We start from the raw sequence: 24,228 nt of genomic DNA, 5'->3' as shown, positions 1-24,228 counted from the left end.
CAATTATTATAATTTATTTATGACTTATAAACCCATAAATTTGTATAAAATAATGATGGTATTTAGCTTATGCCATAAGCCACCATTAGTTTAACAGAAGATTCAATTTTGGACTTCACCCAATTTTGGAAAAATACAGAAAACTTCAAAAGTTGATATTAACCAATTAAATCTTAATCTCAGGGTTGTTAAGGAGTTATTCTCAAGGTGTACATGGACCTAATTTATATACACAAATCAAATGATCAAATTCTTCATAAATTAAATATTTATTTGACCAACTACATAACTAAACAGAAAATAAATGAATACACGATAAAATAAACAAAATAAGTGAATGAATAAATATGATGAAAAGAACAAAGAATAACAATAAACCACACCTAAATGAAAAGGATTGCATCTGACCAGGCATAGAATCAGTGACTCATATCATTAATTGGTGTCTATCAATTAAATCCATCGTTCGACATTTATACCTTAAATTTGGCTCCAAACATTTATGAAACGTTCAGCAGAGAGAGTTTGAGAAGCACCAAGAAAGATTGTGGCAGAGAGAGAAGTCCTCTCGTTGAAGTGCTGTTCTTAAGAAAGTGGGTGCAGTTTAGGGCGGGAAGAGCAAAACTACTCCCATCTTAACAACTATCTTGATTTATTAATTTAACCTTATTTTACCAAATGAATAGTAGTTACTGACAGAGTTATTGTAATTCTTCCATATTTGAAATGAGTGCTATCTGAGCTGCAAAAAGGTACTAAACAGTTGATATAAATTACTCAATAAAGACAGACTGAATTAAACAATTACACAACATAGATAGATATTGTTATCATGACAGACAGACCTATGTAGTTATACCTACATCATTTCACCAGAAATCAGTGTCTTGTGTGAGAGACAAGAAAAGGGGGGAAAGAACATTCCTACACACACACACACACACACATAATACATGGATTACTAAAACTAGGATTAGCATATCAAGTAACAGTCTCTTTTAAGTTGTTTATTACAATTGGATGTGTCCTCTATGTCCTCAGGAATGTGGACATAGAGGACACAGCGCAAAGATGGGGTCATGAATCATGGTAGACTCAGCCTTAACGGCCTAAGTGTCAAGCGTGACCCCAAGGTCCTTATCTTGAGTTTGTCCAGGCACATGGTAAATTGTGAGTCTGACCACTTAGTGGCTTATGGGTCGTGAGACCAGTTCCTTAAAGGAGTTTATTAGCTCAGATTGTTTCATAGACATATCTGTTTATAATGTCTCGGTGGATGTCCGCTACAACAGCATCAGTTACATTGCTTGATGTATAACTGCTGATTACTCTCTCTGTTGAAAGTGCTCAATCATTGACCATCAGCAGCTAGCACCAGTGGCTAACTGCCTGCTAAATGAACTATTAAGTATGATTTTCCCAGCCGACTGTTCACACTGTAGTATGCTCAAGCGATGGCAGGCTGGCCTCAAGCCACCACGCCGGTGGCTCTGTCACATCTACGGAAACGTTGCAGCAAATTTGCAAACAGATGTTGGTTGAATTAACTGACCACTGGAAATATAAACAGTTACTTTCCCGCCTCAAAACATATTAAAAATGACTAAGGTGATCTATATTAAGAGCTTTTAGCCTGGCTCAAAATCTCATAAGACTCATTGGTCTCAAGGTACCCAGACACAATGCATTGTGCACTGAGTATGTACAGTAAGTTCACATCTCATACTTTTTGGATAATGAAGTAAACATCCACCATTTCTTGCTTGCTGTTGTTTCTCCCTCTCCTTCTTGGCCATACCACACTGTGTGCCAGCAGTTGCTTGTTTGCATGCTTATGTGCTGATACTAGGAGAAAAATGATGGAGGGATGGAGACAAAAACTGAGCAAGTGAATGACCGATGGATTACAAAAGAGATAAGGAGGGATAGACAAGTGGTTGAAATACTGCATCAGCAAAACTGAAAATTAAGGAGAGCTTAACAGGAGAGTCATGAAAAGATGAATGGAGGGAGACAAACACTGTTCCATCCTTTCATATTTGTTTAAGTCTCTAGTTCTTCGACAGCAACATTTGAATTACACCAAGAACTCTTTCCCTTTTATAAATGAAATACTCTTCTTTGCTGAAATATTCTGCCTGTAAAGTTTTGAAAGAATAAAAAACCCTCTAAAAATTGACCATGGTGAAACGAGGTTTCCTTAGCCTACATTTTCATGTTTGAAGAGTCCAAAAATTGTTCTTCATTTTTAGATGAAGTGGTACTTTTGGTCGACCATTTAGCTAAAAGTTTTTAAAGTGTGAAGCATGAAAAGAACTGTTATTTCCTGATATATAAATAAAAACGGAAAAGCTGGAAAAGTGGAGAGCATCATTTGGTTTTTGCCTCCGATATCAAAGCGCTTTCCTCTCTGTACTTTGATGTATCTGTAGGAAAAAAAGGATTCCGTTGGAGGCATTTCAAACTCTGGCTTTTTACCATCCAGCCTTTCCACCTTGATGTGTTTGAAACAAACACATTTTTTTGCGGCATTTTCAGGAAGTGTAGATTCTATATTACCGCTCAACAAACACCCAAAGGGAGCAAAAACAACAGTTGATTTTCTGGATAAATGCCAGCTCAGATGTTCTACGAATGACAGCCAGCCATTCAGCCAGCCGGTAAGTCAGTAAGTCAACCAGTGTGGAAAGGAGTGCCAGGGGCCTCATGTCTAAATGCCTGTGCACATTACATCCTATGATGTATGATGTTTTGAAATGCAAAATATAAATCAACCGCTATGCCTAAGGGATAGAGCTAAATAAGAGAGCATAAGAAATGGCTGTTACTATAGATCTGACTGTTGCCTTGTAAACTCAAGAGTGTCACAATTTACATGTATCTGAGTTGATAATTTAGCATTGTCTCCTAGTGGAAATAGTGTAATGTGATAATTTATTTATCCCTCTAGGAAAGTCATTGTTTTGGTTTACTCCAGTAGAGGTAAATCAGATCACACGTTACAGAACAGCAGAACTACGTTATAATGATGATGATGATGGTGATGATCATAAAACAGGCTTTATTGTTGGAAATTAATTTAACTGTTTTATTTTGATTGTATTCAAACAATGGATTTATTTGCATTTTCATTCCTCTTGCACACAACACTGATCATGAAATGTAGAGAACACAAATGCAAAATCAGTGTGTGCATGTTTAAGTCCAAACAAGGAAGACTTTACACATTTTGAACTATAACAACAGCTGTGACATTAAAGATGAATGTGATGACATCCTATTAAAAGTAGCACTATCAAAAAATGTTACATCTAACAAAGTGAAGAGCAGCATTGAAACATTTGTAAATATTGAGGTAGATTTTATGAAAGTAGGTTCATGGTTGTAATGAAGGAATAGGGCACATTAAGTTTGGATAACTTGTTAGTTTTGATTGAAAATGAGAGAAAAATTAACAATTCAAATATGTGGATAAAACAAACAATATAATTAAAGCACATACATAAATCGTACCACAATGACTGTTTTCCCTGCAGCTCATATCCTAATCACACATCTGTGGGAGGCATCTTTTGGTGTCTTTCTGTACATTAGCTGTCAATTACTTGTGTGCAAGCCAGCTGCACCTGTACCTTCCAACAGCAGCTACATTTGGGCAATTCAAAATACAGCAGTAACTGACAGACAAATAAAAAAGACCCTACCTGACACTCCAAAGGCCCACAAAAACGTATCTTTTATGTATTTCAGGGTTTTTGTTTGTTTATGCTGTGTTAATGTCTCTCTGTGCGATCCAATACTGAAGCTCTGGTGGATTAGTGACAAGAACACTTCATTGCAGGTTCTTTTTCCAGTGTCTTCTTGCAGCAAAAATGCAGAAACAACTTTTGGGTGGATAAAATACAGTTAAAGGAGAAACTTAAATTGCAATACAGGGGATTCATAGCATTATTATAGCAGCAAACAACTATTTGCTATGTAAAAATATAGTAGAGTAATGTCTACCTGAGCAGAGAATTAAGTCACTCTCCTCTCTGTGTTGTAATCTCTGCTTTGTTGAAATAGCCGGGCCGTCAGCACATGCTTTTACTGTATGTTCATGCATGTGAGCGTGCACCACTGGCTAGCTCACAGTTGTCGTTCTGCACTCTACTCATGCGCTGTTTACTGCTGATAAAGCAGTCATGGCCGACAGCGTTGTCCCGAAGCATGGCAGCCGCCCTTTGGCTCCCCATCAGGTAAACACGGTTAGCTCTGTCAGTTTGCACTGTTAACACTGTTAGCACTGTTGGCACTGTTAGCTGCGAGCCACAGCTCAGCCGTCACCTTGTTGAGAGCCTTTGGGAGGCAATAGGAATGCTTCTAATCTCTTACATAGCGCCTTTAACAGAAAATCAATTTTTCCTGACCTACCATGTACCTTGTACTGCATTAATGTACAAGTATACTCCAGGGTGTGTTAGTACACCATGACATCACTGGTGAGGTGAGGTGCAACCACAACCATAATTCTGAGTGTGCTTAGATGAACAAATGCATGAAACTTTCAACCAGACAGGGCAGTGAATCACAGCGTTTTCATCTAGTATAACTCTTTAAACTTATCTGATTTGATTTACTGGCATATATAAAGAGTATTGCGTCTTTACAGCTGTAACATACATTTGTGTGGCTATGAATGACACGGTGAGGCACTTTTGTTTTAGCTCATTATTGTTTCTCTGGAAGGTTGTCACCTCTAGATCATTTACTGCCACAAATAGCAGCAGAATAGCATATGGGTACAAGAAAACCACACTTTGATGTGAATGACACCACTGTGGGTGGCCAATGCTCATGGTGAACTATTCATGAGTGTTTATGTCATTTAGATTGCCTTATCCAGTAGTGCTATGTTTTGAATTGTCATGTTGATTTTTGTTGATGCTTTTGTTGTTTTGTGTCTTCTGCTTGGGGTGAGATCTGTTTTGGGAACCTCTGGAGTTGTGTTCTTTTTATTCTTTACTTTCTTTTCTTCTTGTTGTCACTGTATCTTCTAACCCTTTTTTTTCCCTAGTACGTTGCTCCAATGTTCTATCATTGTGCAAACAAACTAAAGTAGAAAGTCAGATAATTCACTGAAGTGAAACTTTTGTGACAAGGCTGGATTCACGGTAAATTAAACTTTAACTGCAAATGTCTGACGAAATGTGACTAGATTTCAATTTGGCAGCTAATTACAGACAGGATCATTTAGGACGTGTGTGTATGTGTGTCTGTCTGGCCACTGGCACACATTTTCTCACTTTTCCCTCTCGTCATATGGTGTGACTCTGCTGTACTCCACCTCTGTGTCTACCTGTAACTTTCTATTTCTATTGCTTCATCTCTCCTTCTGTATTCCCTCACCCACCGCTGTGTCTCAGCGGTAACAGGTGTTCGGTGAGGCAGGAGGCCTGCGGATCTAAATGTTCTCATCAGTCCAACAGTCCAGCCCAACAGCTGAACTCAGCACCAGTCCACAGCCTGCTCCAGCTATCATACCTCCTCCTGGTCACTTTCATTCTTAACAATACACATTCATTTTGTCTGCTGACAAAATACTTCCTGCTACCGTGGAATCTGGGGTATAGAGTTTGTGAATCCTAAAGAGAAAACCAAAGGGTCATTGAGTTCAAACTGTTATTGGTTAGGTTTTGGATTTTTGACTTGACATTTTGGCAGTGTTAAAAGACTTTGACCAGATATATAGCGAATAAAAAAAAAAAAAAATGGTGCCTAGTTGTCCTTTAACCACAAGGTTGGTGGTTCAATCCCCGGCTCCTACTATCAGCATGTTGAAGTGTCCCTGAGCGAAAGACTGAACACACAGCAGCCTACTGCAATGCTTGGGATGGTCAAATTTCATGAATGTACCTGTATGTATATGATGACTCTAATAAAGTTTAAGTTAAAGTTAGTATTTGCTTCTTTTCCCTGTTTCTATATCTCATTGTAAAGTCAATATTTTGGGGGGTTTTAAACTGTTGGTCCAACATAAGCAATTTGAAGACACATTAGGCCATTTTTAACTATTCTCTGACCAACTAGTTTATGGACTGTAGAATTAATTTATGATTGGAAACATAATGGACAGATTGTTCAATAATAACAATAAACGCCCCATAAAACATTACGGGGCTTGCACCAAATATAAACAGCTTACTGCCCCAGCGACAATGGAAGCTGCATATTCAGCCATATTTTGGCAAAAAAGTGAATGTCTGGATCATACTGAGCATTCAGACAAGCAGTAAAGAAAAGGATTATGCTACATGAGTAGTTTGGAAAGTTTTTATGGACATTTTGATCCTTTTTTCCTGCTTCCAAACGGTTTGGAATTTATTGTAACTACTGTGACTCCATGCTGAATGGAGCAAGCTACAAACTTTTTTAAAGTCACCTTTTAAACGTACCGGAGGAGGAGTATTTGTATAATTAGTACAATCAAAACATAGTGTTCAGTGGAGTGTTCGTTTAAGCCCACAAATACAACTCCAGTTGTAACTGGTGTTAACTACTGTGTGGCTTCAGCGCTCAGTTGGACAGACAGTTGAAAAAAATGCATAAACAACAGGATGAGAATAAAAAATTCCAAATTATTATCCGGTAGAGATCATGCATATTTTATTTTTTTTGTTTCCATCTCCATTCAACTCTTATCGTAATGTGAAAAGTGCACTCAACTTTCTGATGTGTTGGTGACAAGTCGAAGCAGCTTAGAGAATTATCAAGAATACAATAAGACACAGACAGACGGACAGAACTACCAACCGCAGAGGGACTTAGTTCTACCAGCTTTAGCATCCTCTGTGTGTGTGCATGTGTGAGTGTGTATATGTGTGTGTATGTGTGTTTGTGAGTTCCTCTTTGGTCTTATGTCTCTTTCTCTATGTGCTTCTGTTTCTCCCTCTCCCTCCCCCAGCAGCCCTACCTTTTCTTTCCACTCTCTTTCTCTCCTCACTTCTCTCATTCCTTGCCTAGCGGTAGTCCTGGATTAGTTCCATTGCCTGGTTATCTAGTGTTGGCCTATTTTTCTCAGAAAAGTACAGTTTTTACTCTGCAGTTACAGGGGGTAGTCTAAGTTTATGTGGGTGTAAATGTGTGTGTGTGTATGTGTCTTCAAAAGATGTTATCCAGATGTGTGTTTCGTATTGAGAGTTGTAAAGATTATTTTTTTAAATGTTATCCATTAGCAGTATATTCATTGTTACTTGGACAATACTTGTTTGATTCTGTTCTGACTGCGCTGCTGAGGAATCTATACCATCATCTCAACTAGCAGCTGCAGCAATAGCCAGGAACCTTTGTGTAGACATATGACATATGTAGTAAATAAAATATATACTGAAAAATATTAAACCGCCTCAATTAAGAAATAATAAATTCTTTGGCAAATTCTTAGCTCACATTGTCCTTGATTAAATAGTATTCCTATTTGTTAATCAAGGCATTATTCCCCGTTTTTGTTTTTGTCATTCACATTATGAAGCCAATCATTTTAGAAGCAAGGCTTACATGTTTGAGCAAACCAAAAAAAATCAGCGCAACCATCATGTACATTTATGAGATCTTCTGAGATTTTCTTGACATTATAAAACCCCCCTTTCCTCACTGCCATTATTATTCAGGCTACAGTAAATGAATAAATACATACACCATTAGGTGCTTGAGAAAGCCAAAACATGATCAAGCGAAACTGAGAGGAGAAGAGCACAGAAGAGGGTGAGGAAGTGTAGAAGGGAGAGCAGAGAAGGAAAGGTTTGACAGCTGAATAAATGAACCAGGAAGTTAAAGTTTGTGACCAATGATGCAAACATTTCTGAAAACTGGTGGTAGTGTGTGTGTAGGTGTTTATGCCTTTGTATGTGTGTATTAGTGTGTCAATGCATTGTGCAAGTGTGCTGATCATAAGTTGTGTTAGACAAAATTTCTCGTTGTAAAGATTCTGTCATAATCTATTATTACCGGTCGTTTTATTTTTAAAATTATAATAAGTCATAGGCTAAAGGGGTGTTTAGATGCCAAGTCAGTGATTCTAATACCACACACTTTTTGTCAAATACAGCAAATATCTCTTCACGGTTTCAATTTTGTTATGAAGGCTAAATCCCCGCTCTGCTGCCGCACTGGAGACTGCGCTTACCAGACAATCTGAACCTGGGATTTCCTGATCCTGCATCCACTCGCTTCACTGGGAGGAAATCCCGCAGCATGCAATCCTTTTACATCAGTGGCTCAGCTGCACCGTCTGGAGTTTTCCGTCATTATTGAAAACAATGAAAATGTTTGAGGTTGACCATCCCAACATTTACCTAAAAAATATCATTCTTCTTGTTTTTTTTGGATCAGCCTTAAGAGGTCAGATACAACAATAATAAGGATGGACCCAGGAGTGGACCAGGGAAAACCTTTTAAGTACACCTCCTTGTGGTTTGAGCAGATCCTGTGGCAGACTGGCAGGTGTTTTGGTTAGTGACTAGCGTTGACTAACGTTTGCTACATGCTCTTCACCATTAAATTAGCAATTGCTGGTTGTATTGAAAAAAACATTTCACGTATTCCTTCCAGCTGAATTTGTGCTGGTCTATGACAAATATAACCACTGGCACCGGTAGAAGCTGAGGCTGCAGATGAGGACAGACGTGTCCTTTAGCTGTTAATGCTCCTAAAATAATTTTAGTATTTTAATTAGTATGCATTTTAGTCTTGGCCTCATCTCATGGTTTAAATGCTATTTCAGTGACTTTTTTCAGCATGAAGAGAGTGGAATATCACAGTGAAAAGACCACTTTTACGATACAAAGGTTCAGATACGTATTACTGTTGTTTAGAATGTAATACTTGCAAAACATCTATTCACAACTAAAACTGACTGAAAGTTAATTCCTAAACTAAAACTCAACTGATGTTAAGTTTGAGTTTAGTATATTAAAGCAGTTCTGCCCATGCTCCTTTTCAGGTTGCCATGAGTGTAAATCTATCTATATCTATAAATCCTATAATACAATAATCCCATCATATTTGTGAATACTGAAATCACCATTTGCCTTAAAACCAAGTGGAGCAATGTAATACTAGAAAGTAAAGAGGGTGTCTGGGAGTAAGCTATAAGGAGCAAAGACCAATAGCACAAACAGATACATATTAATAACAACTCTGGTCCTCAGGATGTGTTGAGCACCACTTCAGTGCAGCTAAGGGGTTTCTACGTAATAGTAGAGGTTTAGAAGAAGATAGTAGAGGTAATGAAGTATTTGGATAGATTTGTTCAAGTCTATCTTAGCCACACGTCAATAATGTCATTGAGAGAGTAATGTTTCCCTGCAAACATTTGTCATTTCCATACTGGCTGTGAAGTGATACCAAAACACACCAATGACAGACACCAATTCAAGAGACGAGGGGGAAAAAAACACAGCCCTCATTCTGTGTGTTTTGCAGTCTAGGTTAGTCGAATGAGGTTGGTCTTTTTAGGACGATATTCCTTCCTTGCTAAGCCACATGCCTTTGGACAATCAGCTGCAGTATTAAGGCAACCTGATGCAATGCAGTAAAACAGCTTTGTGTTAAGAATGCGTTGTATTGAAAGGTGTGTCTAAGCTTCGGTCTGCCCCCACTGACATAAGGGATACAATGCTTACTGGTGAATTATGAAGCAAAGTCTGACAGTGCACAATAAACCAATGTCTCTGGTCACCACAACAAGTGCCCCATCAATTGTGATGGAAATGATCAAGTGGAAGCAATTACTTTTTATTTGTAAATTTCATGAATAGTTGAAAATGTGTATTGGCCACAAATATTTCCTCGAACCGGAAACATCCAAAGCTGTTCCTCTTTTGATGCCTTGTCCTTTATCACTGTATTAGATTTCTAACCGATATGATTTTTGCAACCTTTAAATTCCCTTAGATATAGTTTTGCAAGCGTAATGCCATATGCCAGGTATTCTATTCTGGGAGTTTAGATTTGTTAATATTATTAATTTAGGAAGAAAGCCTGTATGGAGGATATACAAATGTTTCCCCAAAAGTACAAGTCCACAATGTTTTAAGTCTGTCAATACCTCAATTATTGGGTACCCAATGAAACAGGCTTTGTAAAGGCAGGAATGTATTCCAAAGTTTATCTGAAGCTTATGTGAGGCTTCAGCAGTTAATCAAGTCAAGTGGATAGACTCCAACTGTCTTTTTTGTGCAAAAATCCCTCTTTGTGTTTCCTGGACAACGTTTTCTTTTTGAGCTGCAGGAATTTTGAACAACATTGGAAGATATCAACATTATTTGTCTAACTCAAGAGAGCAGGTGGAATGAATAAAGCAAGCAAAACCTGTTTCAACATTCATGCAGGCACCTGACTGTTGATTAAAGACACAATTCTGAACCCATCCATCTGATATTGGTCCCAGCAGAGTTCCCTAAAAACATTTAGCTAAATAGTACTTCATACAAGGTAATAGTCTTACCACAGTAGTCAGTGTTACCAGTCATAAACAGTGTTCTAGCATACATCGATTATACTTTCCCATCCTCCTTTTAAAAAAAAAAGAAAAGAAATCAAAGTCATTTATTTCCTTTTTGCGTATCAGCGTCCATTAAAGAAAATAATTGTTATTTGAAAAATAAGATGAGTGTTATCAATACATATATTATTGGATGATGGATAATACAATTGACTGAAAGTGAAAGTGTCGCAGCACAGAGTAGAAGGAGTCAGATTTCATGGACGGGACGAGAGAGGGTTGACAGACAAGATGATGGTGGAGGATTTTGTGTCAACGCGAAAAGTAAAAGTGCCTATTTAGAAATATTTTTAACTGAAATCCAATGCTAATAGGACAACCTGATCATGTTAATGAGCTAATCTGGGAACTTTTGGTATGATGATGCAGTGCAGTAAATCAGTGTGCGCGGAGCTGCGGTGCCAGATGGAAACCTGTGGCCCCTCAGCAAAAGTTTACCCAGAAAGGCCAGAAGCAAAGCCATCCAATGTTAAATATCAAAGTGTGTTCTCTACAGATATTGATATTCAGTCTAATCGAAATGTTTGCATCCTGTTCTAAATACATATGATGGCATGAAGATGGTGATCTTCTGAGGAACTGATTAATTTGCTGGGCTGTAGGTCACTTAAGAGTAAAAAAGCTCCCTACATCAAAAAAAAAACACTTAACTTAGACCAAGTGCAGCTTGACAAACCACTTCTGCAAACGCCTCATGTGCAGCAGCTAAAGTGGATACATGGTGAGCTGCTGACACAGGACCCACAGGGTACATGAGAGTAAGAATGTCAATGGTTTGCCCCGCTGTACCCTCTAACCTGACTCCATAACATCTCTCCATCTGGCTCTGAGAAACTAACTTGAAGTATGACAAAATACAGCAGCACTTAAAATAAATTATCTATTTTAAATTTAGTATAAGGGAAGACTGGATTAAGTGTGGGTCAGAATCAAGAAGGTTTGGTAAATTCTAACTGTCATTGGCAACAAATTATGCAAATTAAATAAAATACGTTGTTTGTCCTTACCTGGAAAGGTAAAAGTGTTTTCCGATCTGATGCCCCTAACGGCATGACAATACCATTCTGTTGTGCCTTTTAAACTGTAAAAATGTATCTTCTTTACCATGTGACAACGCTATGGTTAATGGTGCAAGATTCGAAAATGGGAACATTTTTGATGATTTTTCAACAGTTGTTGATGGCAACTGGTGGCTCATAGCTAATGATGCTATCAGCGCTAACAGTGCAAACTACGGCAAAAGTGCAGACAGAGCTAACAGTGTTTACCTCAGAGGGAACAAGAGAGTAGGTGTTATCAGCTGTAGAGCAGTGCAGAGCGGCGGCTGTGAGCTTGCCGGTGGAACACCCTCTCTTCTCACGAACGTGCCTTAAAAGCACACATAGCCGGCCTGGCTATGTCAATAAAGCAAGGACAAGATCGGATATCAACCCACACAGAGGGAGAGCGACTTCATTCTCTGCTCAGGTAGAAATAACCCCACCCTGTCTTTACATTGCAAATAGTTGTTTGCTGCTATATTAATGTTCAGAATGTTAAATTCAGCTCCTTCATGGTTTAGTTAGGTTAAGGCAGGTGCATTAGGTTTTTTTAGGTTTTTTTACAGATCATGTAGAGGATTCAAATAATAACATTGTAAAGGTCCGAGGAACATCTTGGTTTGGGTTAACATGACTACTTTGCTTTAGTCAGGGGAGTCTCATTGTCACGGTTACAATAAATAACACTATATTAAGGCTCGGGAACAATCTTCTTCATACATAAAAACAACAAAGACTGGTGGTTGGAAATGGGAAAGAAACAGCTGACTACCTGGTTAAGGTCATTTTTGACCTCTGACAATAAAACTTCTCAAATTCATACACAAGAGTTCAGCAGTAGCATTCAAAATTCCTTTTAATCACCAAATCCCAGACTAACATATCACATTCCCAGTGACACCTATGTGACAAAGGCTCAGACAGTCTTAACTGGTAGAGGATTTAAAAAGCCTTAACACAGTGAATATCACAAACTGTACAAATTGTATTAAGCATGTGTTAGAAAGAGAACTAGGACACTTTATAGAAGCCAGACATTACATCAGAGACAGCCAATACAACAGTAACTTTGCAATAAATATTACGATACTAGTGATACTAAAAGGCAAGTCCATCTGTTGAGTCTCCCTCACTAATAACCTGTAGGCTTGAGTGATGGCTGTAAAAAGCTTTACTTTTCTTGTTCAATGACGAAAAAAGAATTACCAAATACTTGGGAACTTTTCAAACTCCTTCAATATTTTCGTCATCTCTGCTGTGCATCAATATGGGCAGTATGAGCAAAACAGTTTGGTCAAAGTACTGTGCATCTCAATACACCACTTCAACAAACTGTGACAAAGGGAATGTGGACTTTCAGAATACTGCCACTACTGTGTCTTTCTTGTACACTATATGACACTGGCCGAGAGCAGGCAGTGGTTCCTGTATGAGAGAAGCTTTTCAATTTCAGAAATAAATATTTTTACACTGTTGACATCTGTCAGCAGAGTGAGTGGGATGAAGTAGAGTTACCACTGCTGACGCATAGCTGCGGCTGGTAAGAAGAGGCCACAGATGCCGGGTCAGCCCTTCTTCTATATATGAGATTGCAGCAATCCCCACACACAAGGTCTGAGGGCAGTTAGAGGGGGGGCTCTGAGAGAAAGATATATCCTGCCTCTTCTGTGCTCCTCTTTGTGAACAAAGAGAGAGCAGTCAGCTCCTCTTGGCTCCATCCCACTGTTCATGTGGGCAGCCTGATGGGTTCATATCAGCAAGTCTTGCACCATTCAGCCAGAAGCTGAGAGGAGGAGAGTGTTTTAGGTCAACTGGCTGACCACTGCCCTCGTAGAGCTCAGACAGAGAAAAGGCAGCAGCTGGATAATTGGAATCAGCTCTTACATTTATGTAAAAATATAACTTACACTCTAACAAGCAAAGGGAGGATGGTAATAGCTACCAACACTCAGCTGGAGGAAGCCTTACAATCTGGACTGAAGCTTTGCCCACAGTGACACACACCAGGGCAGACCTGAGGGCACAAAAGAAGGTCGACCAGTGGTCTCATTTCAGCACTATGCTGCCTGTCATGCTGCATGTCCACACCATTCAGAGAAGTGCTTCCATCAACAGAGGAGCTGAGCCGAGTAGAGAATGAGACCGCAACTCCTAGCTTAGTCACTGCTCTAAATGACATTGGGAATAGGTTCACTGTTAGTGCTCATTGACTGCACTTAAGGCCAGAAGCTCTAGAAGAAACTAATGCACCACTCCTCTACAGAACTTGTACATCTGAGAGCTTTCAGTGGAAAAAAATTTTTTAAATACACCTGGTATGCTTGGGTGGCTAGCCGATAACGCGGGTGCCAAATATCTCCAGGGCTAATTAACACCAGAGGCAAATCCGCCAAGCTGGCAAAGGGTTGCAGCTGCCACCTCACTTGCCACTGCAGTTATCTACATCAACCATTTTACAAAAAACAATTGATGAATTGTCCTAAAATAAGCAGCAATAAACTCTTATGAGTTCTACCCCAGCCCACACTGCATTTAACATTTCAAACAGACTGCAGCATTGCTGGATTTTCAATGAATGCAGCGGAACGCTTTATCCTGTCCGCTCGACTGCGCTGTGTTGTGGCCTCTCTGCTCTGCCTGTATGAGCAGAGAGTGTGAGTCTATACCCCGCTCTGGGTCAAACAGACCTGCAGCCCTTTATACATCCATGAAACAGACAGAGAGCAGAAGACAGAGAGATGGAGACAGCAATGTGACATGGTCGCTACGATTTGATAAAGTCCCATCCTCACCTGAGCACTGTTATTGGCTGGAAGCTTCCCACCCACTGCCCAAAGCTGACACCAAAATGAACACAGCAAAATATGGAGGAAAGAGAAAATACTAGCAGAGGGCAGGGTCTCTGCAGATACAGACACTGCAACACACTTGTAGTTGATCATAAATGATGATTCAGAGGGATTAATCGTGACATGACATTTTTATTTCATCCCATGCCTAGTAGGGGGTCCAAGGACTAGTGCTTTTAAAGCTATCTTTCATTATGCTGTCTTCAAGTTTAACAAATTAAGTAGACCTCTTGTAGAACACAAGAAGGTGGAAAGCTAAACCAACAAATCCTGTTGAGAAGATAAACCTGTTTTTAAGAGAATCTTTTTTGTTTTAAGTTTGTTTTAGTGAAACTAAACTGCATGGCTGATCTTAAACTGATCACAGCAGAGACAGTGAGTTAAATAAGGATGTATTTTGACAAGTAAAAGGCAGAAAAGAAAGAAAGAAAAGGGAAAAAAAGACAGAAAGAGAAGAAAGATGAAGAAAATGAAGGATAAAAAATCAAATGTGGTTTATAATGTATTGGGGAATTTCAATTTTGTTTTCACATTTCAGATATTGTATCACTGTCTTTTCATTTGTTTCAGTATACTGAATAGCTTTTCAAGGTAATTTCACAGACACATTCTGACTTTTTGGAAATAAACATTGTAAAGGAACAGTACAGTGAAGAATAACATAAGCCCAAACAAAATGGATTGACCCTAATGGCTTGTTGTGGATCTAAAACACAAGCAACATCTGGAATGATGCGGGTGAGCTTAAGCTCCCCAAAAAGCTGTTATAATAACCTACAATAAATATGGCAAGCATCATGCTGAACAGAGTAATTCAGAGTTGAGCTTTGGGATTTAAAAAGTTAAAAGTTGTATGCATTCATACATCAAAGTAATTGTTGAGTAAATGTCAAGAGACAAAAGAGGCTTGTGTGCCACAAACAAATGTTACTCATCACAACTAACAGCCTCAAACACTTGAGAATGTGAATTTTCCAGAGCTACGATAATCTAAATACACTGACTCTTATAAAGTCTGATTTACTCTGATGTACATATGACTGATGAAAAGTACATGGTTCATTTATGAATATAGAGTACACTTTAATACAGTGTTTCAAGCTGGAATACTGGACTTACCTCTACATTTATTAGATACCTCACATAACTATATTTACAATTAATTGTCTTTACTGCAGCTTTGGCTTTGCAAAGGAGCAAACTAGAGACAGAAACCCTTGTGCACAAAAAGAAGGCATACTTGCTGTAAGTGTCCACACAAACTCATCACTAAGTACATTCTGCAGTCTCCACTATTCTCCTCCAGCCAGTCAAAAATAAAAGTGTTCTACTCAAACGCTGACACATAATAGAGCTACATCACCTTTTCAAAGAAAAACCCACAGTTATCCATAACTGCACCACCAACCTCAAACACTACTTGGTGCATTCCCAGCTCATCCCTCCTACACACAAGTCGAGCACTATGAATAAGCTTTGCACAGTTTGCCAGCTCTGTAGATGCTGTGCTATCTGCACTTTTTGCAACATTACAGTCCTACAACTCACCAAATACTGGTGCTGCCAATCCTTCAATGACTTATATTTCCCTGCATATTTTTGTTGATAAACAAATAAGAGATTTAAAGATTTAAAATAGATTTGGCTGCAGTTTATCCGCAAACTGCTGATCTTGCCATGTCCAACTTGCAAGACAAAATAAAACGGCACATTCAAAATTGCAGTTAGGGTTTTCAACTTAAGACTTGAGACAACTAAAGAATGTGTGACTACCACACATTTGCCTTATGTTTTTGAGTTCAACAGTGATGACTTCACAATTAAAATCAACTTTTTGTGGAAAAAATACAACCATTCTCTGGTTCCAGCTTCTCAAATGAATAAGTGATTTGTGGTTTTTATGAATATCTTTAGATTCTCTACAGTTTTTGAAAAAACCAAGACGTTTGAGGATGTCACTTTGGGCTTTAAAAAACTAAAAATCTCTTATATCATACTAGTTAGCAGTTGTTATTAATGCCGTCAATCTTTTGGAATTTGTGAACAAATCCTGAATTGTAAAAGATATGTTTTTTTTTCCTCCTACCTTTACAGATTATAGTATAGGCTTTACTTTATCTACTTTCTTTTCTGCTTATGTCATTTACTGTCTTCAATATGATCAAATACCTTAACAGCCTTAACCTGAGAAAGAGAACTCAGTTTGAAATGCATAGCCTATAATGTATGCAATATAGAAACCCATTTCTGTTCTGCCTCGCTCCATCTTCAGATTCATCTTTTACAAAGAAGTTAAATCTTTACCCTTTACAGCAAAGTATTTTTTAGCCTTTTCATTATATTTGCCATAGCCCTTAGGATGCCTTTATTTCTTCCCACTGTTCTGTAATACATAGGTAAAATGGAACACGCCTGACATGCTGGTTCACAGGCCCACATGGTTTATCAGAAGCCCCTGTAGCCTAAATTAAACTTTCCTTGATAAGCTCAAGGTTATGTAGCCAAGAAATTTAGTTAATTTCTGTTGAAGATAAGACTAAATATTCCATTTTATATATTAAAATAAAACATCCTCTAATATTGTACTCGTGATAAGCCATACTTCTGACGTAAACAGGCTAATATGAAGGATCCAGTTGATGCTTTGAATAGCTTGAATCAAAGTGCTCCAACATACTGCGAGGTCACGACATTTACATTTAAGTGTTTTGCCCTAATATTACAGGACTTCGATTGACACTCATGGAATAGACACAAACTATACTGCATTATCAACAAAGACACACAATATTATAATAATGTTTACATTATTGCAGAGGATACCTTTGTAAGAGGCAAAGTCAATGCTTTTGAACTTTCCAATATCAAACAAAACTAGTGCGTTTTCTGACCTATGAACTTTCTACATCATGACAAAATGCATGAATCAAAATGTTGTTAATGCTATATTCCAGTGTATTGTGTTACAGATTAAGTTTTTAGAAGACAAAAAAACAGCCTTCCCAACCGTTGCAATGTCAAAGTGCATGCTTTGTTGAATTCATGCTTTGTCAAAATTATTTGGTCATCAGGAAAAAGAGAAACCCATGCACAAAAACTGGTGTCCTTTTTTTAAACTACTTATGCCTATGACAGGAAAAAAAACACAAATTAAGGCTGACACTGGCTTTTCTTTGACTTCATAGTCACTGTGTCACTTTGCAACTAGGGAGGAATAAACATTCAAAGAAATATGTTGGTGTCCCAATGTCAAGTTTCTGTTCAGAGGAGGTAGTGCTGGAGAAGAGGTCAGGCTATACTCAAACTGTGACAGTCAGAGAGGTTTGAAGGGAAAGAAGAAAGAGAGAGAACAACAGAAGAGTAAGAGAGAAGATCACACTGTAAATGAAAGAATCATTTCTAACCTCATTTTTAAGTTGCCAGGCGATGGTTGTCCATCGTAAACTGATACAATATCAAAGTCTTCCTCCAGAGCCAGCGTGACGAAGGTTAGCTGGATTCGGTTCCTTTCCCCTGTTATTATCAGCCATGTACAGTTGGCGTAGTTGGGATAGCCGTGGGGGAAACCCGGCGACTCTATTGAGCCATTCAGTCCTTGGACTACACCACCACAAGATTCAGCTGGAAGTGAGAGACGAGACAAAATCATGTTAGAATATCAGGATCTCAAATATGCCTCCTGCAACGCATAATATCATTTAGGATGGATGTAAAACCATGCTTTGCAGTCCTGCCTTGCATACTTCAGATTTCAAAAGGACAGCCGTTTGTCTTGAACGTTTGTGAATGTAGATAAAAGTTAATCATACATGTTTTATCATATATCCTTCAAAGTCTTTACAAATAATTGAATAGGTTGTGTTTCATACAATTCACTGAGCACAGCTTAAATATGCACTATGTGCCAAGCCAAGTGTTACAGTGTAACAAGCACCTGTCCTCGCATGCAACTCCAACACAATGCAACACATGCCTCACAGCCTCGCATGACACCAGAGCATATGTCATGTGAAGCTGTCATGCAGTGCCTGAATATGAGTACATACAGTTCTGTATATTATTTAGATGTCATAGCTGTAACCATTAATCCTTACAATGTAAGTGCTGCGATCTACTGATCTCTGACCAGAAATAACATCCCATGACACATACGCTTCTACACACTTAAACATACACAGACTACTGGATGGTGTTGTTTTAGCAGCTTATGTACCATGTGATCACACTCACTCATTAAAAATCCAAAGACAATAAACCATAAAGGTTAGGGGGTCAGGGTCACATTGAACGTAGAGTTTATGTGTATATATCTTTAACATTAACTACATAGACATGCACATGCACACATACAAACTAAGCCAGCACATATGCAGCTACTTGTGTTTTAGGACAAAACACATTATAGAAAAAACATTTAAAAAAATGAAAACATTTTAGAATTTACATTTTCAACATTTCTGTAAATGCTGCACATCACACTGGTTAAACTATCCAGTGTATCACACATAATATTACTATTTCTTAAAATTATGGTCTGCTAGAATATGGTTAAAGTATGATTATTATTATGCAACTAAAACCACATTTCAATGTATGTTAAAGTTAGAAAAACCTCATTGCCATGGAGGAAAGATGTCTCAGCTGACACTATTATGAGGTGGGATATGATCCGATGCAGAGTACAAGTGCTTAATCTCTCTTTCACCACCGTTATGCTATTTGAGCAGTATGTTCGGATCTCGACATTTCCGCTGGGTGCTGCTGAATACTTGTATATGCATGTATGGCCATACTTCACAGGAGACATAGTTGCACAGACCCATACACAGAAGAAAAGGCTATATACAGCTGGCTACTGTAGGTTTTGAAGAATTCATGAACAGCTGTTAACTGTCCGTGTTCAGTGAGATACAAAAAAACAGTAAATTAGTAATAAAGCAGCTCTAAAAGTTGCCAAAAGCTAGGCTAATGTGAAACAAATCTGGTCAAAGCTATACATGTAACTGCCGCAACTGCAACAAACCAGAGCCAGAACTCAACAAAGGCAGAGCAAAACTTAAAGCAGCTAAAGTCAGATAAGTGAGAAAGACAAACACTAGCTAGAGTAAGAACAACACTGACCACATAAAGAAGCCTGTCAAAGCTAACCAATGTAGCTTAAATTGAAGGAAAAAAAAACGAAATGGGAAAAAGTACAGTACCACATGTGTGTGTGTGTGTGTGTGTGTGTGTGTGTGTGTGTGTGTGTGTGTGTGTGTGTGTGTGTGTGTGTGTAGGTGTGTGTGTGTGTGTGTGGCCCAACATGAAAGCCAGCAGTAATTGTTTCTCAGATAGCGATGGCTATTGATTTATTAACCTTATATCACTGTAAACACACTGTTTTTCATGCATACCTACACACACACAAGAAAAAATGTGTCATACACTCAAGACAACTATCTATTTGGTCACAATGTAGTCAAGCAAATGCTGACAAAATATGAATGCATCAGATTCCATGGTTGTCTTTTCCAATCAAAATGAGATCAAAACGTCCGCATTGTGCACATACCAGATGTTCTTGTTTGTCTGAAGTAACACAAAACACACAAACACACGTAAATACCTATACACAGGCCCAAATGGACAGGCTGGCAAGAACAGAGACGTGCATATGTACATATGCTCACACACACACATACACCAAGACACACATGCACGCACGCACACACAAAAACTTCAAACCATCTGGAGTGTCTAGATTAATTTCAGATTGTTCTCCACTGTCTTTCCAACCCAATTCACCGCTCCCCTCCAGTCGTCTTTGTGTGTGACTCCAGTTGTCTCTCTTTCTGTCCATGGTCTCTTCCGATGCCAGATTCCCCTCTGCCCCCTCTGAGCAGATGGGATAAGTATAATTCAGCAGATATTTGCATCAAGCTGAATGCCATATTGTAGCACCACACTTGGGGCATTTTAGAAAAAGTCTTGCTTCTTTGTGAATGTAACATTGTTTGGTTACACATTTGGTGTGTTAGCATGCTAACAAGCACAGTGCTTGATCATGAAAGAAAGTACTGGAGGAATACAAACTGTGACTAGATGAAACACTAGACTAAGGGATCTTAACATCACCAATTTGTTTTTACAATTCCTCCTGAGGGGGACATCAATGCCTGTACAACACTTCATGGCAATTCATGATACATTTTACTGAACACCATAAATATCCACCTCATAGTGGCAGTAGAGGAAAATTCAAAGGATCCCAAAAGTCAGTATGCATCATCCACTAGATAGCAGAGTGAGTATGTCCAAAAGTTTTATGGCAATCCATCTAAAAGTTGTTGAAATAGTTGAGTCTGGACCAAAGTGGTAGACTCACTTACCGACCACCCTACACGGCCATCACTAGTATGGCTTAAATAGTTATACTAAATGTCGGTTCTGGTAATACAAATGTCTTATAGAAGCTATTTTGCAGGGGCAAAACGATGACAGAGGCCACCAGTCAGCCAGCTGATAAAAAAATATTTGAGACAATGTTTTCACCTACCTGACTCAATACATGTTCTGTCTATTGTTTTCATTATCAGAACTTGTCAACTAATTTAAAGTTGAAATGTATTTTGGTCTGCAATCGATAATGGAGACAATTAGACAACTACTCTTTATATATTCAAAAAGACGTAATTGCCACAGTTGAAAAACAATACAACATAATCATACAACAGAAAGATTTCTGGATGTGCCAATTGACCCATCAACATTTAGGGGAATGAATGTAAGAGGAAATAAAACAAAAAAAACATAATATTAAAGTATGAATGTGTAAGCTACAGATAATGACCCTTCGCTAAATCCTGCCCCTTGAGCACTGACTGGCCAATCATAGTGTAGAATCGGCCAGCACCGACCAGGGTCCAACAATTATCCGGCTGTGCTCCATAGACTCTCATGCAATAGTTCCATTTTGATTGTCAGGCTGGTTTTGTGAATTTTGAGCTTGTCATGGTTAAAACTTTGTGCAACAGTGACACTCGTAACCTGGAGAGGTTCTTAGGAGATATTATTTTCTATGTTACGTTTCTACGTAAAAGAGCTGTGGATTTAACATTAGCAGAGTGAGCCAACACATCATTAACTAGTGTTAGCACTTCTATGCTACGTGAGCTACTTAAGGAATACTTAATGTACAAACATGCTGCTTTTGCTTTATTAATGAATGCAACAGTTATTAAAGACCAACCGAGCTTTACAGGAAGGGTGTTGTTCCTAAACCTCATTGTCTTCTGTCTCGAGTGCCAGGTTCTATCTTTATCTTTTTAACCTGTTTTTGCTGCTGATCACATTGACATCCTGAATATATATTTCAAACATATATTGTATATTCTGTCTACTCTGAAATAGCTTTTTTCTTTAAAAAAAATGGATAATATGTATTCAGGGAGTGCAGTTAGTGACAGTGTGGGCTCCATGCTCTGACAGCTTAACGGAATAAATAGTAATGGTAAATGGACTGTACTTGTATTGCGTTTTTCTCGTCTTCTGACCACTCAAAGCGTTTTTACGACATGTCATCATTCATCCATTCACACCCATTCATACACTGATGGCACCTGCCCATCAGGACTCTAACATTCACACAACATTCACACACCGCAGGAACAGCCTGCAGGAGCAATTGGGGTTAAGTGTCTTGCCAATGGACACATCAACACAGACTAGCACAGCCGGGGATCGAACCCGTACGTTAAATAGCAGCTCCAGACACATGCATACAAAAACATGCTGTTGTGTGATGTGCACTCAGATACATACACAAATGCTAACACACACACACACACACACACACACACACACACACACTGACAGTCTTCATTAAAACACAGGGCTAAATCCTACAGGTATGTTTTGTTTGATTTATATCCCACAGGCTTTGAGGCTTTTCCTCTGTTATTTATGTTCACTAGTAATTCAATTTTACGTGCAGGTCTGCAGGGCTGTACACTGATGCTGTCATGAGACATGTCCCAGGTTGAAATATGGATAACTACTTTAGTATTTTTCCATATTTAACAAGTATTCCCCAGAGCTGCATGTCACATGGTAACATCAAATCAATCAAATTGAAGCAACATGATCATCTGCATTTTACACTTGTACAATAGAGAGATGTTAGATATTTCTAATGCAGATGAAAATGGATTGTTTCTCAATCATTTTTGGCCAGCAACCCAAACAAAGTCTACATTGTTAAGTAATAATTGGAACAGTGCACAAATCTACATAACAATCAGACAGATTGGTAAATTTTAGGTGTTGAGAAGCGGCAGAGAGGTGGAGCGCTCCAGTAGAACCTGACCACAAGGTCCCTGACTCATAAATCATATACTGGTCTCCTCTTTCCACGGCGTGCTGGGCCACAAATCAAATGCATCTTTCTAAGTTACGCTGTGTAGAACTATCGACTGCAGTGATTCAATACCGGCTATGAAAAAAAGAGAGCAGAGGTGAAATCTGTTGTCTATCTTTCTGGTATCCTTGTTGTCTTTCCCACCTCTTCTCTTGATCCACCCCTCCTTCTTTTTCATTATCTCTGTGTCAGAATCATCGTGTCTCTTCCACATTATGTTAGTCTCTCTGTGACCGTCCATCTCTGGATCGATACCACATCTACTGTATATCTTTCTCTCCAGCCTCCTGTCCATCCTTGCTGTCTTTAAAACACCGGTATTATAACCATCCCTGTACTTACCGTGCATCTCTTGCTCCCTCACTCTCTTCCTTCCTGCAGCTTCATTCCTCTCCATCTCTTTCCCCAGCTCTGTCATCACCTCCCTCTTCCCTTCCTTCTGTCCTGCTCTCTCTTCCCTTTCTCCCTCTCGCTTCCCCCTCTTTTGCCACAATTATTTCTGTATTAATATCATGGCATCTCTCTCTAAGTGTCATTACATTGCTCCCTGGCTTTATAGCTATTATAATCACTATGTCATATTGTCTCTCTCCTGGTGTCATTATATCTATCTCTCTGCGTTTCCTCTCTTATCCTGCGAGAGTGTTAGGTTGTTTTTATTCCACCCACTCACCTCCTATATTTATCACACAAAGAACAAATAGCACAACCTCTCTCTGTCTGTCTTTCTTGCTATCGCCATTTCTCGCGCTCTCTGTCAGCCCACTGTCAAACAGTTTAAGTAAATGGGACTGCCGTTAGATTCAAGCATTCAGGCCATTTAGCTGGTGCTCAGTGTAGATAAAAGCAGGTCTCTGGAAAATAACATGAAAGTCCATCTATGCAGTTAACTATATTGGAATCTGTTTCTAAAAGACGTTGTGTTCTCCCGTGAAAGCAATTACTCTCAACACGTATTCATCAGTTTGGATTTTTTACAGTCATCATTCTGAATTGATAATGAAAGAGTGGGACTTTGGTCCATGCAACTTGCAACTAATGCGTTGAACAAAAAAAAACAGACTTGTGGTCTGTGTGATTACTTTTTGAGACTGAGATGACTGTGCAAAGTTTGCTTGTGTAAAGTAAACAAAGTGTGAAAATTAATTCAAAAGCAAACTTGCAAACTAATAAACACTGAACAAACAGTGATGAAAATTCTACCGAGCTCCTCGTTACACTTCAATAAGTTGATCAAAGAGCTTATTTGTCAAACACAAGATTAATATACTTGCCAGGTGTAAATTAGATGCACATTAAACTGTCATTTAAATCCATACTGCAGGTGATGAGCTAAACAAATTGTGAAGTAAGAGACAGGACATACCAAGTCACCAGTCACCATAACAACCATGGAATAGA

General features: G+C 38.7%; 1 protein-coding gene across 2 annotated transcripts in view; it reads right to left on the bottom strand.

Moving 5' to 3' along the window:
• The window catches only part of LOC137887269 (CUB and sushi domain-containing protein 1-like), a 361,990-nt gene that overhangs the window by 255,505 nt on the left and 82,257 nt on the right, over window positions 1-24,228 (bottom strand). For both annotated transcript variants that reach the window (XM_068730105.1, XM_068730106.1), the window contains exon 2: window positions 17,837-18,053. In XM_068730105.1, the coding sequence (XP_068586206.1) occupies window positions 17,837-18,053 (217 nt within the window). The remainder of the gene's footprint in view (window positions 1-17,836; window positions 18,054-24,228) is intronic.

Source organism: Cebidichthys violaceus, unplaced genomic scaffold (genome assembly GCF_023349555.1).
Source record: "Cebidichthys violaceus isolate CVI_PGR_0920_01 unplaced genomic scaffold, fCebVio1.0.p SCAF_5, whole genome shotgun sequence".
Classification (NCBI taxonomy): domain Eukaryota; kingdom Metazoa; phylum Chordata; class Actinopteri; order Perciformes; family Stichaeidae; genus Cebidichthys; species Cebidichthys violaceus.
The sequence above is the reverse complement of the archived record's forward strand: the minus strand, read 5'-3'. Positions and strand labels throughout refer to the sequence as shown.